Genomic DNA, 17,047 nt, shown 5'->3' on the forward strand with positions numbered 1-17,047 from the left:
ATGCTTAGTAGGCACTGATACGATGGTGCAAGTGGTATCATAATTATAGAATAAAGATTTGCGTGGCTGCGAAAGGGGAGATGAAGAATGACTTCTACGTCGCTTCTAGATGCTTAATTGGTTGATGGTTTGAATGACAGTAGAAACTTACAGCGGCCATTCGCTATAGCATCAAGCCTTCTTTTTATCAATCCAAGACCAGTCAATTCTTTCTAGCTCTCCTGGACACCTCCCACTGCACCTTGCGATCAATCTCGTGCCCCGGCTATACCAAACGGCAGATTCTTGTACTTTGCAACTCCCTTTGTCTCAGGGTGCTCAACATCAAGATCCCATTTATCAGGAACTTCCAACCCAGCATCGAGATGATGCTTGTTCAACAGCACAGAGACTCCATCTCGGTAGAGCCAAGGATCATTCGTCCTCCGCTGCCAGTCCTCAAGCCTAACCCTCAAACTCTCCAGAACATCTTTGTACTTAGGATCCTTAGCTAGGTTCACGACTTCCTGCGGGTCGAGCTCCAAATCATACAGCTCTTCAGCCGGGCGAAAGAAGTAATCCTTCAGGTTCCTTTGCCCAATCTTCTTGGGACTATCTTCTGAGTTTCGAATGTCTTCCCATGTCAATGATCCGTAAATGTCGTTCGCAAATGGAAAGTCGAGTCTCCATGCGATGTTGCGATGGTACTTGTAACGTCGCGTACGGATGAAGCGAGTTGGCCAGTAGTTGGTAGACTCGTGGAATGTGTGTGAACCAAACACGTGGTCCCAGGCATCAAGATCCTTTTCCTGTCCAAGATTATCCAGGAACGAGCGGCCGGATAGTTGCTTCTTGGGCTCTTCCGCAGCTGGGCCAAGTGTCCAGTCCAGTATCGTCGGCAGAATGTCAACATACGATACTAGATTCCCGTTGACGGAAGCTTCGGAGCCTGGTTGTCGTACAATAAGAGGTAGCTGAACACCAGCATCGTACAAAGTTGTCTTTGAGTTCATGAACGGAGGTCCGTTGTCGCTCATGAAGATGACCATTGTACTCGATGCAAGCCCGGCATTCTCGAGCTCATCAAGGATAAATCCAATTCCCTGGTCCAAGCGACTAATGGCTTCCAGATACTCCGCAAGCTCTTGTCTGGCACCGGGAGTGTTGGACAAGAATTCGGGAACTACCATATCTTCAGGGCGGTACTTGACGCTTTGTATGCGCTCGTCGACAGGCTCATCATTGCCAAAGCCACCGCGAGTTCGATCACGATGAGGATCATGATATCCCACCGTCAAAACAAACGGCCGCCCATCTTCTTTTGACGCAGCGAAGAACTCCTTCGCCTTTTGCGAAGACCACCAGACATCTCTTGTCAAACTCTCAGCTCGCCACTCCCATGGATACACCGCCTCAGGCCCAACGTGAATCTTCCCTATGATCCCAGTCCTCACACCATTCTTGGCTAACAGAGCAGGACCAGACTCAATGTGATCAAAGGTCATGAAATGGTGCTTTCCACTGTTGAGACCATACTGCCCATTCTGGTGGGTGTGCAGCCCGGTATAGATGGTAGAGCGACTTCCACTGCATGAAGCAGTACTTGCAAAGGCTCTGTCGAATCTTACCCCTTGGGAAGCGAGTTGGTCGATTTTTGGGGTTTTTGTATTGGGATGTCCGTAGCAGCCTAGTTGTTTGCCTAGGTCGTCCGCGACAAGCAGGAGGACGTTTTTTGCCGCCATATCGAATTGATTAGATAAGTGTTGATTTTGATGCTACAGCATGTAACAAGTGAATGAAGCCGAGAGTTTTGCTAAAGGTCCTGTTCTTAGGGTTTGCACCTGAGTGTACATGTCAGTGTCAAGGATGGCGATGGCGTGACGAACAAGACTATGTCGCCATCCAACAACAGTTATACATCCAAACATCCCACGCAAGCAAATATTAAAAGATATGTAACCGACATCAAGACGGTGCCGAATATCCGTGCTTATCATCCTCGCATCGTGAAACTACTCAGAATTGAGCCTCAACCATGTCGATCAAGTGTGTAAACAACCTAGTGCCCAGCTGTCAGATTGGCTCATCCGCGGCGTTAGAAAAGCGCACCAATGAGGATAAATAGAAGCGATTGTGACATCCGCGCTATTTCTGGATATAACATGGGTTCGAACGGCCGAGGTGTAGGGATTCGGCTCCGACTCTCAGGAACCCCCAAGGCATGGGAAGGACTTGCTCATTGTACTGGTACATACTGGGTATGTCTAGCTGTCTCGCACTGGATAGAGTAAAGCTCAGTATGAGGACGACAGGTTCTAGTCTCGGAAAGGAGCGATAGTCCGAGAGGCTCTTCACGATTGAAAGCTGCGAGATGCCGTGGGAAGAGTCAACTTACCGCCACGACGGACCTTGCCCTGTACATCTGATCGGAACCACGGCAATATGATTGCAGTCTAAGGTGAATAGACAAGATCAAGGGCATATGTCGTGCTCACGATGAATATCAGTGACAGATTCAGATCCAGCAGGCGTAAACAATGAACCGAGCATGAGTATGAGTACTCACCAGGCGTCCTGGGAAAAGTATATATTCCAGACTACACTATAAATCAAGGTGGAAGATTAAGTAAAACATCTCAGACAAGAATCTTTCAGGATGAAATTAGTTCTCTTCTCAGGCTTATTGTCAGCCTTCCTGGCAAACGCTCAACTTACCGGCCCAGTCGGTCCCCTCACTGCCCTCTCCCAAAAGACCCACGAGTGCAACATTCTCGACTACGGAGCTGTCAACGACAACTCCACCGATATAGCAGATGCCATCGAGAAGACCTTCAAGACCTGCGTTCTCCCGCACACTGGAAGCCGTCTGATCGTCCCTGATGGCCAGTATCTGATCAAACGCTCAGTCGTTCTGTCAAACGGAACGAACTGGGCGTTCCAACTGGATGGGCTTATCACCCTCGCTTATGGCGGTAACTGGACTGTTGATCGTAAGTTGGTATTGCAGGGCTTTGCGGGTGTTGAGCTGCTGAACGCGACTATCAATGGTGAAGGTGATGGGCAATTCTTACAGAATGGACTCACCATCATAAACCGTACGTATATCATTCACTACTCCACGACTTCATTTGTTGATCAAGTCACCAGCTGTCGACTTTGAGTTTTATTCGCAGAATGGAAAGGGTGCTATTCAGGGACAAGGCTATATCTACAGGAATCTAGCAAAGTAAGTCCCCCCCTTTGCTACAGTAGTATTTGAGAAATACTCATCTTCAATTCAGCACTTTCCGTCCGCGTCTTGTCAGAATCATTTCACCGATTAACACTTCAGTTCACGACCTCATTCTCGTCGACAGCCCAAAGTTTCACATCGTCTTTGACTTTGCTGAGAACCTTGAGGTATATCACCTCACCATCCGAGGGGCCAACTTAGGTTCCTATGATGGTGTTGACGTGGTGGGCACGAACTATTGGATCCACGACATCGAGGTAGGAATTCATCAGCCTAAACTCATTGATAATGTACTTACCAAATCAGGTTACAAACCGAGACGAATGTGTATCGGTGAAGAGTCCTTCCAACCATGCTCTTATCGAGAATTTGGTTTGTAACCAAGCTGGTTCCGGTATCTCGATCGGTAGTCTCAACGTGTCGGCATCCATCGCTAATATCGTGAGTAAGTCCCACCTGTAAGACTCGACGGAATTGACTAAGTTCTTCTAGCATGCACGGAACATCAACATTATCCAGGGAAACAACATTGCTTTTATAAAGACTTATCCTGGCGGCTCTGGCCACGTCACTAATATCACCTTTGAGAATTTCCGATCCAAGGCTTCTCTTTATGGCTTGGATATCAACCAGTATTGGCAGAACACTTTTGAGCCAGATACCGGAGCTGTCGCTTTGAGTAACCTTGTGTTTAAGAACTTCTCCGGTAAGTGTAAGGTTGATGAGAAGAGTGCAAAGACTGACCATCATGTTCAGGATCTGTCGCTGATGGTTCTAAGAGGCCTCCCCTCTTCTTGGTAGCCAATGATCTATCATTCGCCACCAACGTCACAGTCCAAGACTTTAGCATTTGGACCGAGTCTGGAACTTCAGTCATCAACAAGATCAGCAATATCTTTGGCCACGGCGATAATTCTTATGGACAGGCGAATGGCATCAAATCGCTTTCATCTGGCCAGGCACCTACCGCGTACACCAGCACGTACACTGTCACCGCTACACCTACTGGCTGGACAGCTCCATCATTCCCTACATGGGCTGCGGTAAGCACTGGTTATGGAAGTAAGTGACTTGATGAGTTTTATCCGTATATGCGCTGACTATTTGTTCCAGCTGATGTGCCCATTCCGGTCTATACGCCAGCTGCACTATGGAAGCCGAGTGGTGACTATGATAAGCATTACTGGGGCAGCTTTTAAGGCGCCGTTATTGTTAACAATCTGGCAATCTCACCAGGAAAATGCCCAGTGGGAGAAGAGGCATCTGGGCATATGAGTGACTTATATGACTGGTAGTTTTGAGAGAGCAGTCTAGTAAATATACCTAAACCCTGACCGTTGAGTTCCCGTAGCCGCAGCCATGTCGACCTTTCCATCCTCGGTAGCCACGGCATTCGCTTCTGCCTCTGCTTTATCCAACTTCCTGTTCTCTCTCTTATGAACATATCGTAGAAGAAGAGCAAGAAGAGCGACGATAACACAGATCGCGGCATTGGCGCTACCACCTGGGGTGTATTGGGGACCATCTTTACTGGGATACATGTACGATCCGTAGATACTAGCTGTGTTGCCGATCATGTTGCAGATGGCGATGACGGCCGATCGTTTGACTAGTGGACGGGGGAAGGAGTTTGCTACCCATGATACAATAATTTGGTCTGTAAAGTGTCAGTCCGCAGTTCCAAAACACCTTGGATTGATGAACCCACAAGAAGCGACTGAACCCATGGGCATGAGGAACATGGCAAAGAAGCGAGCTCCGACAACGGTTGTTCCAGCTGCAATCGCGTTTCCGATAGCCGCTACGAGCATGAGGCAGATGATATGAAGTGATCTATCGTTCGTCTTGGCAGAGCTCAACGTGACGCAGACGGAGAGGAGAAAAGTCGCAAACTACGAGAACTGTTAGCAAAATCACGACAGTCAATTGATACCTCGTTCGACGTACCCAAGCAGGAGCAGTGAGCCATAGAGTGGTGATCTTTCCATAGCCAAGCGTTCCAACAATAGTCGGGAAGAAATATTGGAACGTCTGGGAAATCAAGCTGACGTGCTGGAGAAGAACGAAGAGGTAAAGTCGATAATCGCGTACAGCCATCTTGACACCGTCCCAGATTGTCTTTTCACCGTATGCGTCGACTTCGTTGATATCCTGGGCCAAGCGCCATGCTGCGAAGGCGCGCTCTTCTTGGGTTAGCCATTTGGTGGTGTGAGGGTAATTGGGCAGAGCGACGGAGGCGATGAAGGAGAATCCGATTGCGGCTACGCCCTCCTGTTATTGATTAGCTTTGTCCCATAGATTTCAAGATCGAACTTACGATGATGAAAAGCCATCTCCAACCTGCAATGCCATGGGCTCCTTCAAGATCGCCGAGAATGGCAGCACCCAAAACTCCACCAAACATATTCGCCAACGCATTCCCCGAATAAAGCCATGCAATGCGCCGAGTAAGCTCAGCTCTAGTATACCACGAACTCATCAAAAACACGGCCCCGGGAAAGAACGGCGCTTCGACAAAACCCAGAAAGAACCGAATGACAATTAGATGGGTGAAGCTATCAGAAGCAGCATTACAAGTCGACACAACGCCCCAAAGACAGCACGAGGCGCTGAGGTATAGCGACGGCCGAAGCTTTGTCAGGATGAGATTGGAGGGAAGTTGCATGAGTAAATATCCCACGAAGAAAATCGACGTGGCGAGGTTGAAATCTGTGCCTGACATCCCAAGATCTTCTTCGAGGGAGCCTTGTCTGGCTTGTGCGAGATTCGAGCGGTCGAGAAAGTTGAGGAGATACATCACGACGAGAGTCGGCATTAGTCGCATGTCGACTTTTCGGAGGAGTTTCTTGTCGAAGTCTTTGCGCCATTCTTCGGTTTGGGCATTAAAGTCCCATGACTCGAGGTTTTGCTCATGACCGGCGGCGGGGGTATCGCCTTCGTCCATTTGGACGGATGCTTTGCCTGTGTCCATGCTGCTTTGCGAGAATACCGGGTGGCAAAAGACGAGCACTACTTTGGTGGAAGAGAGGGCGAGTTGGAGGAGAAAAGGACCAAGATTTCAGCTACGATGACGGTATATAAAGCCCCCCGAACGAGAAAAGAACAAACCCGGCACAAGTCTCGGCAAAGGGATACACCGAATGTCCATCTTAATTGGTAACAGATCAGCGACAAATGTAACATCACCAATAGTTTGACCAACGAGAAACATGGCGATTGCTTCGAGTCGGTAGATCATCCCCCGCAATTGACGAGACTACCCCGCAGCTGAGTGGGAATGACTCTGGGGTAAAATGGGCACGAGCAAGGTCTATGACTCGGGGAACAACCAGTGGTGTCACCATGACCCGCTCACTTGTGGAGAGGATGCTGCTTTTTCGTATGCGCTGTTTGATGGGTGTTGTACGAATTAGGAGCGAGGGTAGTATTAGGCTGCACTGGCGGAGATATGATCACGGAGTTCGATGCATTTGCATGTTCTCTTATCTATAGGTTGGGATCTGATCGAGCCAGATCTTGTCGAAGCGAGGTAGATGTTGTAGCGACTAATGGGACAATGGAAAGCGATGCAAAATGGATGGTCGATCTTATGACCCCATCAGCAGTATTGCTGCACTGGTATTAACTCTCACTGTACTCGACCGCTTTCAAAACCTCACTCTCGGAGCCAGAAGTAGTCATCGAGACAGTCTCAACAGCATGCTGAGGTACTTTTGTGATGTAACCTCCGAGCTTTCCTATCTCGACACGCGAATTGGGGTTAGAATGCAACGGTAAACGATGCAAGTATTCCCGTCCGGCCAATCAAGTTGATGATCAACATTAGGCAAAATGAACGTTGTGATCGGCAATGCGGAGAGCAAGCGGACTGCATATCGGACAAAAGACCGAGAAATATTGGGTTAACTCAACAGATGCTGTCACCTGATCTATCTCGAGCGAGAGAAATACGGAAATAAATGCAAGATCAACAATCCCATGAGGATAGTTGTGAAACCCGGGCTTTAGCTGCGAGTCTACTCAGCCTCCAGCTTCTAAGTTCTATGTGGTGATTTGACGGTGGGATCACAATTTTATTGCAGCTAAGAAATAGGCTCTCGACATCCCGGTCATGAATTCTTGTCTTTGAGAGAACCAGAGTTACACACATCATAAACTAGGAATAACACTAACATTATGATAGTCGTCTCTTTGAGGCTAAAACACTGTTTTGAGTATGCTTAACTCAAACAACAATAAGCTTGGTCTGCAGCCGGACGATACCCTATCATTTGACCTCGCGTTAGTGTTTGGTGATGTCATGGGATCGAGAAGCGTGAACCGCCAACTAACAAATAGTCGCGAAGTCATGATAAGAAACCGGAGGCCATCACTGCGCTAGGATGAAAGAAGCCAATTGATTGCAATAATCATATGCTGTCAATATTAGAGCTCATCTCTGACGGATTGGAGTATAGCCCCAGCGATTTGGTGGGGTGATCAATGATTAATCGCTCGATCACGCACTAATTCTTACCAATGCCGGGGAAGAGCAAGGGTCTTTGAACTCAATTTGGCAAACTCGATTAAGTTGCCATCAATGTGACTCTGTTTATTGAACGTTGAATATTTCGTATAGACTTCAAATTGACTGCGTGCCGTACCACTTTAACCAGTGATTTAAGTCAAAGCGATTAATCTGATCAAGCCAAATTTACGCCGCGATAGAATGCTGCAGCCGCACCGAGTATCTCACCTTTCTTCTCAAGGCTATTAAGGTGAGCGAAAATGCTAAGATGAAAGCGGCTTGCTTGGCAGGAACTTTGTAGTCTAGATCAATAGTCGAAGACACCAAGTTGGGACGTATGATAACCTATAACCAAAAAGGATAGTTCAAGCGACTTCCCCGCAAACCCAGGGATTGTGACAAGGGGGCTTGATAAGATGGTCACGATCGTGTGCCCTGGCTTGTGCAAAATTACGAACAAGCCTATCATCAAGCATAACTCAATCTATCTCCCGCGTCTAGATCCATTATGGAAGCGGGAGCCGACTCTAGTATACGATCTGATATCGCTTGTCAATTTGGCAGGTGAAGACGTAACAACCAAGACTTACGCTTAGACAGGTAGAATAACTATATAAGGCTGTCCGGATGGTACTATAGAATGCAGTAGATACCAGTCCAGCTCGTCATAATTTCAGTTTCCAAACAACGCGATGAAAGCTCCAGGTTTGGTCTCTAGCCTGCTTCTGGGAGCAGCTCTTCTCGTTTCCACAGGCTCAGCTGCCTCCAAGAAGTCGAGCAACAAGACAGCCATCGCAGACACCGTCTTTCACAATGGCTCCATCTACTCACTTGACCTCCTCTCCACAAAATACTCCGCTCTCGCCGTCAAAGATGGATACATCACCTTCCTAGGTGATGAGAAAGGCATCCAGTCATACATCACTAAAAATACCTCGGTCTTCAACCTTGAAGGCCGAATGATGATGCCTGGTCTCGTGGACGCCCATATGCATCCTCTTAGTGGCGGAGCTGGTCTTCTCAAGTGCAACATGAACTTCCAGCCCTTGGGCCTTAGTAAAGTCCTCGAGAAAGTCCAGAGTTGTCTTGATGATGATAAGGACAAGTCTGAAAAGGATTGGCTAGAGGTTATCTCGCTTGACTACTATGCCTTAGTAGACGATACGGGCGGCGTTACGAAGAGGGACTTAGACAAGCTCAAGACAAAAAGACCTATCTTAGTCGCGTCAGCTGATTCGCATACCTTTTGGGTCAACTCAGCTGCCTTGAAGGTATCATCCCTCACTAGCAAGACAAAAGACCCACGAAACGGCAAATTTGAACGACTCCCAGGAAGTCAAGAACTTTCAGGGATCTTACAAGATTCTGCGACAAGTTTATTAGCAGGTCCCGCGCCACCAACAGCCGAAGATAACATCCGATCTGCCAGAGCTGCGTTGAAGCTTCTCCGCGAGGAAGGCGTTACAAGTTTCCAAGAGGCTGCGTCCAGCGAGGATACAGCTCTTGCGTTTGCGGCTATTAAGAAGCAGGGAGGCCTAACAGCTCGTGGCTTTTTCAACTATCTCGTGCAGCCACCCAACAACACTGCGGGAATTGATGATCTTGTCAAGGACGTGGTCAATGTTACTTCAGCGTGGAATGATAAGAGGGAACTGGGACCCAGCCCTTCTATGAAGTGGCACGCTGTGAAGATGTTCATGGATGGCGTTCTATTATACCCTGCGAATACCGGATCTCTCATCGAGCCATACTTTCAACCTGTGGCTAATACGTCCATGTGGGCACCCAAGTCAGACTTCGGTCCAAAGACATACTGGGACAAGGAACTTTTGAGTCTGACCCTGACTAAACTGTTCAAGAACAACATCGATGCTCAGATCCATGTTGACGGAGATCGAGCTGTTCGGACAGCTCTCGATGCCCTCGAGGAGCTACGCAACAAGAACCCGAAACTTCGTGATTACCGGGTGGGATTTGCTCACAACGAAGTGACTGACCCTTCAGATTGGCCTCGCTTCGCTGAACTCAAGGCCGATCCCATCATGAGCTTTCAGTGGTCACAGGCTAGTTCAGTCTGGCTCCCAAATGGTGTCAAGAGTATGGGTCCAAGACGATCGCACTACATGGAAGCTTTTGGAGAACTTGCCAAGTTTGGGTCTGCTATTGTCTATGGTAGCGACTGGCCGGTATGTGACCATAGACTGTATCGAAGGTATTAAAACTAATGGCAGCGATAGATTGATCCTTTGGATGAGTGGCTCGCCATCAAAGCAGGCGTCACACGCTCAGGCGATCCCAAGAACCCCAATTCCCCAGCCTCGCAAGGAGCTCCCTACAACGGCAACGGTCTTCCAGGTCTGACTCTGACACGCGACCAAGCCATTCGCGCTATCACAACCGAGAGCGCTCGCTTCCTCCGCGCCGATGCCTACATCGGTTCTCTTGAAATCGGAAAGCTTGCAGATGCTATTGTCCTCCAAGCAAATTACTTCGAAGTCCCGGCGGAGCATATCGCTAGACAGAAGACCCTGTTGACAATGGTGGGCGGTGAGGTTGTGTACATCGCTGATGAGGTTGACTTCAAGAACGGTGTTAAGGCGAAGTTTGCGAATGATGATGATGTTGGCAAGATGATTGAGAGGAGGAGTGTTGGGGGCATCCAGGGGAGGGATTTGTCGGAGGAGGGGAAGAGATCTGTGCAGCGGCTTCAGACTCGTGGGACTTGTGTGCATTCACACCATCATTGAACACAAAAGGACTTGTTTAATGAGTCGATCTTTCAACCGTAGTTCTGAAGATATTCATTCCCGTTTCTCGTTATCCAATCTTACAGTAATTCTTGAAACCCTTCCTCGACCCTTGACCACTGCCGCGGTGTGAAGAAGCCAGATAACCAATAATGACCATCGACATCTCTCGTATGGATATTAACAAAATTCCTCATTGTAATGCCAGGATTCAACGATGAGGCATAATGATGAACTGGTCTGCCTGGGCGGGTTTTCCTCTGTTGGTCTTTACCAGCCTGAATCACAGCTGGTCCAAAGTCTGCAGCTGTAAAAAGATCGATTTTGAGCCTGTTGTTGGTAACCAAAAGTTGGCTACCAGGCGCAGCGAAGATTGGCGCTCTCGTTTTGCCGATGTCCCAGCGTTTGCGGAAGAGTTGTAGGATACCTACCAAGTTCGACTCATCCAGTTGCTGCAACAAGCCTCGGCGGCTCACGAGGGCTTGCTTTCCCAATGACCTGCGAAGGTCGTCTGGTGTGATGTTGACGAAAGACCCCAGGATCATGTTCTGAACGTAGACGCCGTCCACGTTTTGAAGTTTAGGTAATCGGGTTCTTGCGTCGATCGGAGTTGTCATGCTCATTGGACGGGGTGCTTGGGATGGATCGACCAGTGCACGGGTGAGCCATGCCAAGATGGCATCACTCGGACTGACCCATGGATCATCCACGTCCGAGTTTTCCTCCTTGATATCGTCCAGCGCTCGCTCATGTAGCCTGTCTACCAAGTCTTTCGGCAGGCAGATGATGCGGCTTTCCACGGTCGGTTGAGTGAATATGACCCAGAGCATCCGAATGACGAACAGTATGAACGCTATACCAGAAAGAATTCGAGCTTCACTGGCTGCATCCTGCGGTTCAGATTGGGTCACATCTCCAAGATCGTAAAGAACATCTTGCTTTGCACCAATGACCTTTGGGACACGTTCCTTATGGCCAGCGAGTACGGCTGACCAAGCTTCGATCAGGTGGGAGAATCCAACTGCATCAAACAGGACATGCGGCCACGTTATAGTAACAGTTGTCGCGTCTTGGAATGTGATGATGTGAAGACCTATCATTGGGACATCCCGACTGGTATAATCCTTCAGCGATGTAGGTGCACCGGGAGGTATATCAAAGTCCCGAGGCCCCGATGCTCCTGGGAAGGTTGACGGTCGAATAGTCGCTTTCGGTAAGAGCTTGCCGACTTTATGATCCTCGATGCTGATATCGTAATGCTGATGTGAGTAAGACACGGCGGGCCGCTCATTTGTATACGTAGTGGGAACATGAACCTCGAGGGCTCCTCGTTTGTTAAGCCCATATCTCAATCTTGCACCGAGCTTCTTCCAATCGCCAACTGTGAGTAGTTCCGATAGGCTTTTTTGAAGCTTGTCCGCGTTCAAGACATCATTGAAGCGCATGGTCCATGCCATGATAAGGAACTTGAGGACGGACACATTGTCTATCATGTGCGTGGGGTATATAACGTCATCTGACATTGAGTGGAAAGAACCCATAGTTTTAATGAATTGAATGATGATAATGTACAGAGAGAATGATATATACTGCGAAGCGCTGTTAAAATGTTTATAGCCACGCACATCGCGGCCCGAAAATCTCACGTCAGCATGGTTTGCGAGAGAGCAAATCGCATCAAAGTCTTAATACGACATTATCAGATCCTTCCAAAACCAGCATTACCCGGAACCTTGCTCTGAGCGGTAGTAGCCTGCGTCGACCTTGCAATAGGCAGTCCCTTGAACTCCGACATAAAACCGGTATCCTTTCTGTTAAATGCACCAGATGAAGTGAAGATATTGCCCTGGCACACGCGACCGAGGTACTGTTGGGTAGCGCTAGCAGCAGCGCTATCAGGGCAACTGTTGAGCTGGCCCTTGAAGTCGGGAACGACGACTTGTTTGACGTTCTGGAAGACATTGCCTTCGAAAAGACCCTTGCCGGCGGTGTCGCCTTCGATGGCGTGACCGTTGATGTCGCGCCAGACGTTGTTGACTGCGTGGAGGAATGTGGTTGCTGAGAGGGCTGGGCCACGGCCTGAGGTGTGCTCGATGAGGTTGTCTGAAAGGTGTCAGTAGAGATCTTGGTAATGGTGGCGGGGAAGGTGTACTCTGAAGGGTAATCTGGTCGCCTTGGCCGACCATCTCAATGGTCCAGTAGTGATAGCCGTCGCAGCCAGCGGACCATTGCGTATGACCATCGATGTGATTGTTGGAAAGGGTTATACCAGTGCTCTTGTCGCGGCCGAAGACGTAGTGCTGACGACCAAGGAGCGATGTCTGGAAAGGTTAGCAATGCTCTGACTTGTATGAACAGATCAGCTTACGGTGCAGTGATCAACCCAGATCTTGCTGGTGCCCGAGAAGGTGAAGGCGTCACCACCCCAGACATACTGAGGGTTCAGGTTCGTGATATCTGCAAGCAAACGTGTTAACGAGCTGACACACTGTATGTCTGAGTGACGCACGAATGTTTTGAACGATAATGTTCTTGACATTAACAAACCGCAATCCCTTCCCCTTGATAATACCCTTGTTCCCAACTCCGATAATCGTCTTATCAGAAGCGACATTAATCCCACTCGTTCCAGCCTTGCTATACGTAACATCAACCTTGGGATTGTTACCGCACCAGTTCCCAGCTGCGTTGATAGCCAACTGACATCCCGCACCAGTCTTCCATGGCGCACATCCTTTCTCTTTAACAGTGCCTTCTGAACCGATAAAGTCATACGTTCGGTCAAGCACAATAACGCGGGGCGTCTTGTCGGTGAGATAAGTTACCAGTTCTTGAATATTTTTCGGCGTAACTGCTGCAGCGGAGCCACCGCCCGTGACACCTTGGGCGAAACCTTGTGCGGCACCAGAGACTTTTTGGGCCGTCACGGAAGTGAAGAGCACTGTGAGCGCACTGAGGCAGAGGGTGAACTTCATGATGGCGATAGTCGATGAAGCCAAGAGATGGACTGGAGAATCAGTCTCGTCTTACGCGAAACCATCGTCTGAATTATAGTCTCAAAGTAAAGGGATGCGCGGATTCGTCGGATTATTCCTCGAAGAAACTGCTCTATGCGAAGTTATTTAGCTCCTTGTTTCAGTTAAGTCTAAAAGTACGACTGTGGTGGAGAAATTATTTCCGTCAGTGACAAGCCAGTTTAGCCTTGTACGGCCCTTAATTTCGTTAGCTTCGTTACAGCGGTCACGATGATCGTATAAATGCCAGTGGCATCCATTGTTGCTAATTTAAAAGGCGACCGGTCATTGGAAGACGTACAGATCCGATCATCCCATCTCCTGTAAGAATAGGAAGAGATCGATATGCGACGTAAATGAAACAACGATGTTTCCTAGCTCGTATCCTGGCCACTCTAGACTTTGGATGAGAAAGTGGATTGATGAAACGGAACATCCCGTACATCCGGTGAGCCATATTGAAATGAGAATCGGTAGCTTAAAACTATAGTAAAAGACCCCTAGGCAGCAGATACGGGAAAGAAGACAATATTGCATATGCGCGCAAATAGTTACCCTGTTCTCACGAAGCCGGTCAAATCAATATTCGCTCCGATCACATAAAAACCTAATATTCACAGCTCATAATCTATAGTTATCCAACCCTTCCGACAAGTTGCCTCCATTCATCTCAGGGCAATTTGTGCAAATAGCTTGGCCGTCTCTTGAGGAATGCTCACAAACGGAAAATGACCTGACGACAGCTTCTCTACCTTCTCAAAACCTCCAGCCTGAATAAGCATCTCCTGTAACTCTGGAGGAACAGTCTGATCCTTTTCGCACAAAATATATGTCTTGGGAACCGTGACGTCAGAGTTGATAAAGTCCGATACGTGGCCAAGACTCTTCTGGCTTTGACTTCCTAGGACCAGCTTCCAAGCTTCATCTTGCTTCTCGGGGGGAAGATCGCTAAAGAATAGTGGCTTTGCGACCTCTGTCATGTGAAAGACCCCATCCTGAATTAATTAGCATCTGTGGAGTTTGATGCAGGGTAGGTGATTGACATACCTCGTGCTCGAAATACGGCATTGGCGGCGCTGGCTCCGTGTCGCCTCTGGCGTTCTTCCCTCTCTGTGCATATGCAAACCCAGCTACAGCGACATATCCCTTAATGCCACCAGAAAGTCCCTTAGCCTTGCGTTCTGCAATCGTCTGCCCTTCGATGGCGAGTAGAGCAGGGAGACTTCCGTAGCTATGCCCAAAGATCAGAACCTCTGACCCTTGTTCGAACTCGGAAGCCAGACGGCTGTGGATTTCCTCAACGTCATCGAGCAGACCCTTGTTGGCCAATTCTTTGAACTCAGGGGTTGCGGGATCTTTGGAGATGAGGGTTTTAGTGACGGTTAATCTTGGGATGATGACGTTGAACCCGTCTTGCTCCAAAATGTTGGCAACGGGCTGGTAGACTTCGGGACTGCAGAAACCGCCAGGAACGATGGCGATGACGGGCTTGTTCTCAGCCATTTTGCCGATCTAGTAAGATGGAGATGAGATAACAAGAGTTTTCTGATGGTTGAACTTCGCGCAAGCGCCCAACGATGGCTTTGTATGGTCGGGTAAGCGCTAAACGGAATTCCGCTTGTAAGCTGAGGTGTGCCATATCTAGTATAGCCCAGGAAAGGTAAGCTGCTGGTAGGCTGACGTTACCATGAGAATCTTCAGTATACTAGTGCTGTGCTTATTCATATGATAAGATCACGGAGTCTAATTGGCTAACATGAGTCTCTCATTTAAATGTGTTAAACATGCTGTTACAGTTTGTAGCTACTTGACTACCAGTGGCCTCCGCATTGATATCGGTAGTAGGTTGCCATGCTCTCCCATTCCAGGGCTCTTGAGACTCAATGATTGCTTCCATAGATCGGTTCAATTCACTGCAGCATTTCGAGACTTTAAGAATAGGGCCTATACCGATTCTCAGCACCTTCAATATTTACACTGTCCAGCGCAATACCCATGGGGCCTAAAGCGGAGCCATTTATTTCTGCCAAGCTGCAACTCGGAAAGGTCTGGACTTGTGGAATTTTTCCAATAACAATTTAGCCTGGATCACCAACTGTAAGGGTTAAAGGCAAATATCCCTTGAACTTCCGCCAGTTTGTTCGTGAAATGTCCACTTCGGAAAAAAGAAAAGCCTTGCATTATGTAACTAAGAATGCAGATAGGTGCTGTCTCGCCTTTCCAGCGTTCCAGTCCACCAGAACTCGCTCTTTTGACTCTTCCACTTTTGTCTTCACGAGTACCTCCATCGCTTTTCGCTCAGCTTCAGTAAGCAACTCTACTCTAGCCTTCCATAATTCCTTCGAAGAACTGTCTTCTGCCCTCTTGCCGAAGAATCTTTCGTCTAGATATTTCCAATAGATAGCATCAAAGGACCAGCTCTTTCGAGCAGCATAATTCAGCCAAAATCGGCCAGTAGCCCAACTCTCCCTCATATACGCCGAAAGCGGCAAGTCTGAGCTGGCCTCTCTCTCAACTTCTTGCATAGCGGACAGCCAGGTCTGAAGTCTTTGTCCATAGGTACTCGTCCAGTCTTCAATGCTGTCATCCCACATCTCGGGCACCTCGAGTGATAACCACCATGGTGGATCCAACGTGAATTGGGATGGTCCAACGTAGGCGAACTCCCAATCTATCGCGCCGACAACATCGTTATCAGCGCCTCCAAAGCATGACTCATCCCACGCCTGGTGCCAAGGTCCTCGATAATCATGTACGGTCCAATTTGTTCATCAATACCATGATGGAATATCTTGGGGATAGGTACTTGAGTATGTTGCTTGATACAGGCTGCTGTGGCGACCTCTGCCATTGTCTTTTCTTCTGGGAACATCGCCTGGTCGGGACAAGGTAGCCGGACAAGAACCTGAGATTCCAGGCCTTCGATTTTGAAGGGATAGACGGCGTTGAAACCACCAATGATTAACGGAGTGACTAGAGTCGCTGGTTTGCCAAAGGCTCGACCAGCAAATGCTTCAACTTTACGACACGTAGCTGATGCTCGGACGTGTTTCAGTGCCTTTTCCCAGCGCTCATCGCTCTGGTCCCAAGCCAGGTTATCAGCGTCCTGCCTAGCATCCATCGGTAATACTGAAGCTTCTGTGTATGCGGATGTGTTTGCAAATGGTAGATTGGCCGATAACAAGTGAAATGAACGCGATCAAGCAATTGAGGAGAGGCGAACACTGTGGAGACGCCTCGCTCAAGGTGGGGAAATGTGACTCTCGGGAAACGCTGTACTCTCTCTCGCGCTCGTTCCAAGAACCGCTTGAAACCATGAACAGAAAGACTCGGCGTCCTTGACGGAGTACTTAGTTACTGATGACGCGTTCTGAAATAATGTGATGGGTCAATTGTTAACTCAGAGGCGAGCAGAAATATGCTGATCTTTGTGATATGTTTTGAGACAGTGAGGGCAAGTACCAGGATGAGTGCGAAGACGCAATGATTGCAACTGGAGACAGCAGCAAGAACAAACCTGACAAAGCCAGGAAGGAGAAGGAGGAGGCCGAAGAGGCTGCCAAACAGG

General features: G+C 48.5%; 8 protein-coding genes across 8 annotated transcripts; 2 read left to right on the top strand and 6 right to left on the bottom strand.

The window, feature by feature from the left end:
- Window positions 1–248: 248 nt before the first annotated feature.
- On the bottom strand, window positions 249–1,721 carry FPRO_05345 (N-sulfoglucosamine sulphohydrolase precursor family protein; the record flags this gene model as incomplete). Its single annotated transcript, XM_031230953.1, has 1 exon — window positions 249–1,721. The coding sequence occupies one exon, from the start codon at window positions 1,719–1,721 to the stop codon at window positions 249–251; it is 1,473 nt and encodes a 490-aa protein (XP_031081038.1).
- Window positions 1,722–2,635: 914 nt separating this feature from the next.
- Window positions 2,636–4,410, top strand: FPRO_05346 (putative rhamnogalacturonase A precursor; the record flags this gene model as incomplete). The annotated part of the gene is made up of 7 exons (XM_031230954.1): window positions 2,636–3,074; window positions 3,127–3,205; window positions 3,261–3,468; window positions 3,518–3,652; window positions 3,704–3,917; window positions 3,968–4,273; window positions 4,325–4,410. 7 exons carry the CDS (start codon window positions 2,636–2,638, stop codon window positions 4,408–4,410), a joined length of 1,467 nt encoding a protein of 488 aa, XP_031081039.1.
- Window positions 4,411–4,521: 111 nt separating this feature from the next.
- Window positions 4,522–6,182, bottom strand: FPRO_05347 (uncharacterized protein; the record flags this gene model as incomplete). Its single annotated transcript, XM_031230955.1, has 4 exons — window positions 4,522–4,868; window positions 4,920–5,103; window positions 5,159–5,482; window positions 5,529–6,182. The coding sequence occupies 4 exons, from the start codon at window positions 6,180–6,182 to the stop codon at window positions 4,522–4,524; spliced, it is 1,509 nt and encodes a 502-aa protein (XP_031081040.1).
- A 2,228-nt stretch (window positions 6,183–8,410) lies between these two features.
- On the top strand, window positions 8,411–10,465 carry FPRO_05348 (uncharacterized protein; the record flags this gene model as incomplete). The annotated part of the gene is made up of 2 exons (XM_031230956.1): window positions 8,411–9,904; window positions 9,956–10,465. The coding sequence occupies 2 exons, from the start codon at window positions 8,411–8,413 to the stop codon at window positions 10,463–10,465; spliced, it is 2,004 nt and encodes a 667-aa protein (XP_031081041.1).
- An 80-nt stretch (window positions 10,466–10,545) lies between these two features.
- Window positions 10,546–11,922, bottom strand: FPRO_05349 (uncharacterized protein; the record flags this gene model as incomplete). Its single annotated transcript, XM_031230957.1, has 1 exon — window positions 10,546–11,922. The coding sequence occupies one exon, from the start codon at window positions 11,920–11,922 to the stop codon at window positions 10,546–10,548; it is 1,377 nt and encodes a 458-aa protein (XP_031081042.1).
- A 242-nt stretch (window positions 11,923–12,164) lies between these two features.
- FPRO_05350 (putative pectin lyase precursor) lies at window positions 12,165–13,440 on the bottom strand (the record flags this gene model as incomplete). Its single annotated transcript, XM_031230958.1, has 4 exons — window positions 12,165–12,568; window positions 12,618–12,786; window positions 12,834–12,922; window positions 12,975–13,440. 4 exons carry the CDS (start codon window positions 13,438–13,440, stop codon window positions 12,165–12,167), a joined length of 1,128 nt encoding a protein of 375 aa, XP_031081043.1.
- A 704-nt stretch (window positions 13,441–14,144) lies between these two features.
- On the bottom strand, window positions 14,145–14,982 carry FPRO_05351 (uncharacterized protein; the record flags this gene model as incomplete). Its single annotated transcript, XM_031230959.1, has 2 exons — window positions 14,145–14,474; window positions 14,527–14,982. 2 exons carry the CDS (start codon window positions 14,980–14,982, stop codon window positions 14,145–14,147), a joined length of 786 nt encoding a protein of 261 aa, XP_031081044.1.
- A 677-nt stretch (window positions 14,983–15,659) lies between these two features.
- On the bottom strand, window positions 15,660–16,600 carry FPRO_05352 (uncharacterized protein; the record flags this gene model as incomplete). The annotated part of the gene is made up of 2 exons (XM_031230960.1): window positions 15,660–16,205; window positions 16,286–16,600. 2 exons carry the CDS (start codon window positions 16,598–16,600, stop codon window positions 15,660–15,662), a joined length of 861 nt encoding a protein of 286 aa, XP_031081045.1.
- Window positions 16,601–17,047: the final 447 nt, after the last annotated feature.

The sequence above is a fragment of the Fusarium proliferatum genome, assembly GCF_900067095.1.
Source record: "Fusarium proliferatum ET1 genome assembly, contig: FPRO_scaffold004, whole genome shotgun sequence".
Taxonomy (NCBI): domain Eukaryota; kingdom Fungi; phylum Ascomycota; class Sordariomycetes; order Hypocreales; family Nectriaceae; genus Fusarium; species Fusarium proliferatum.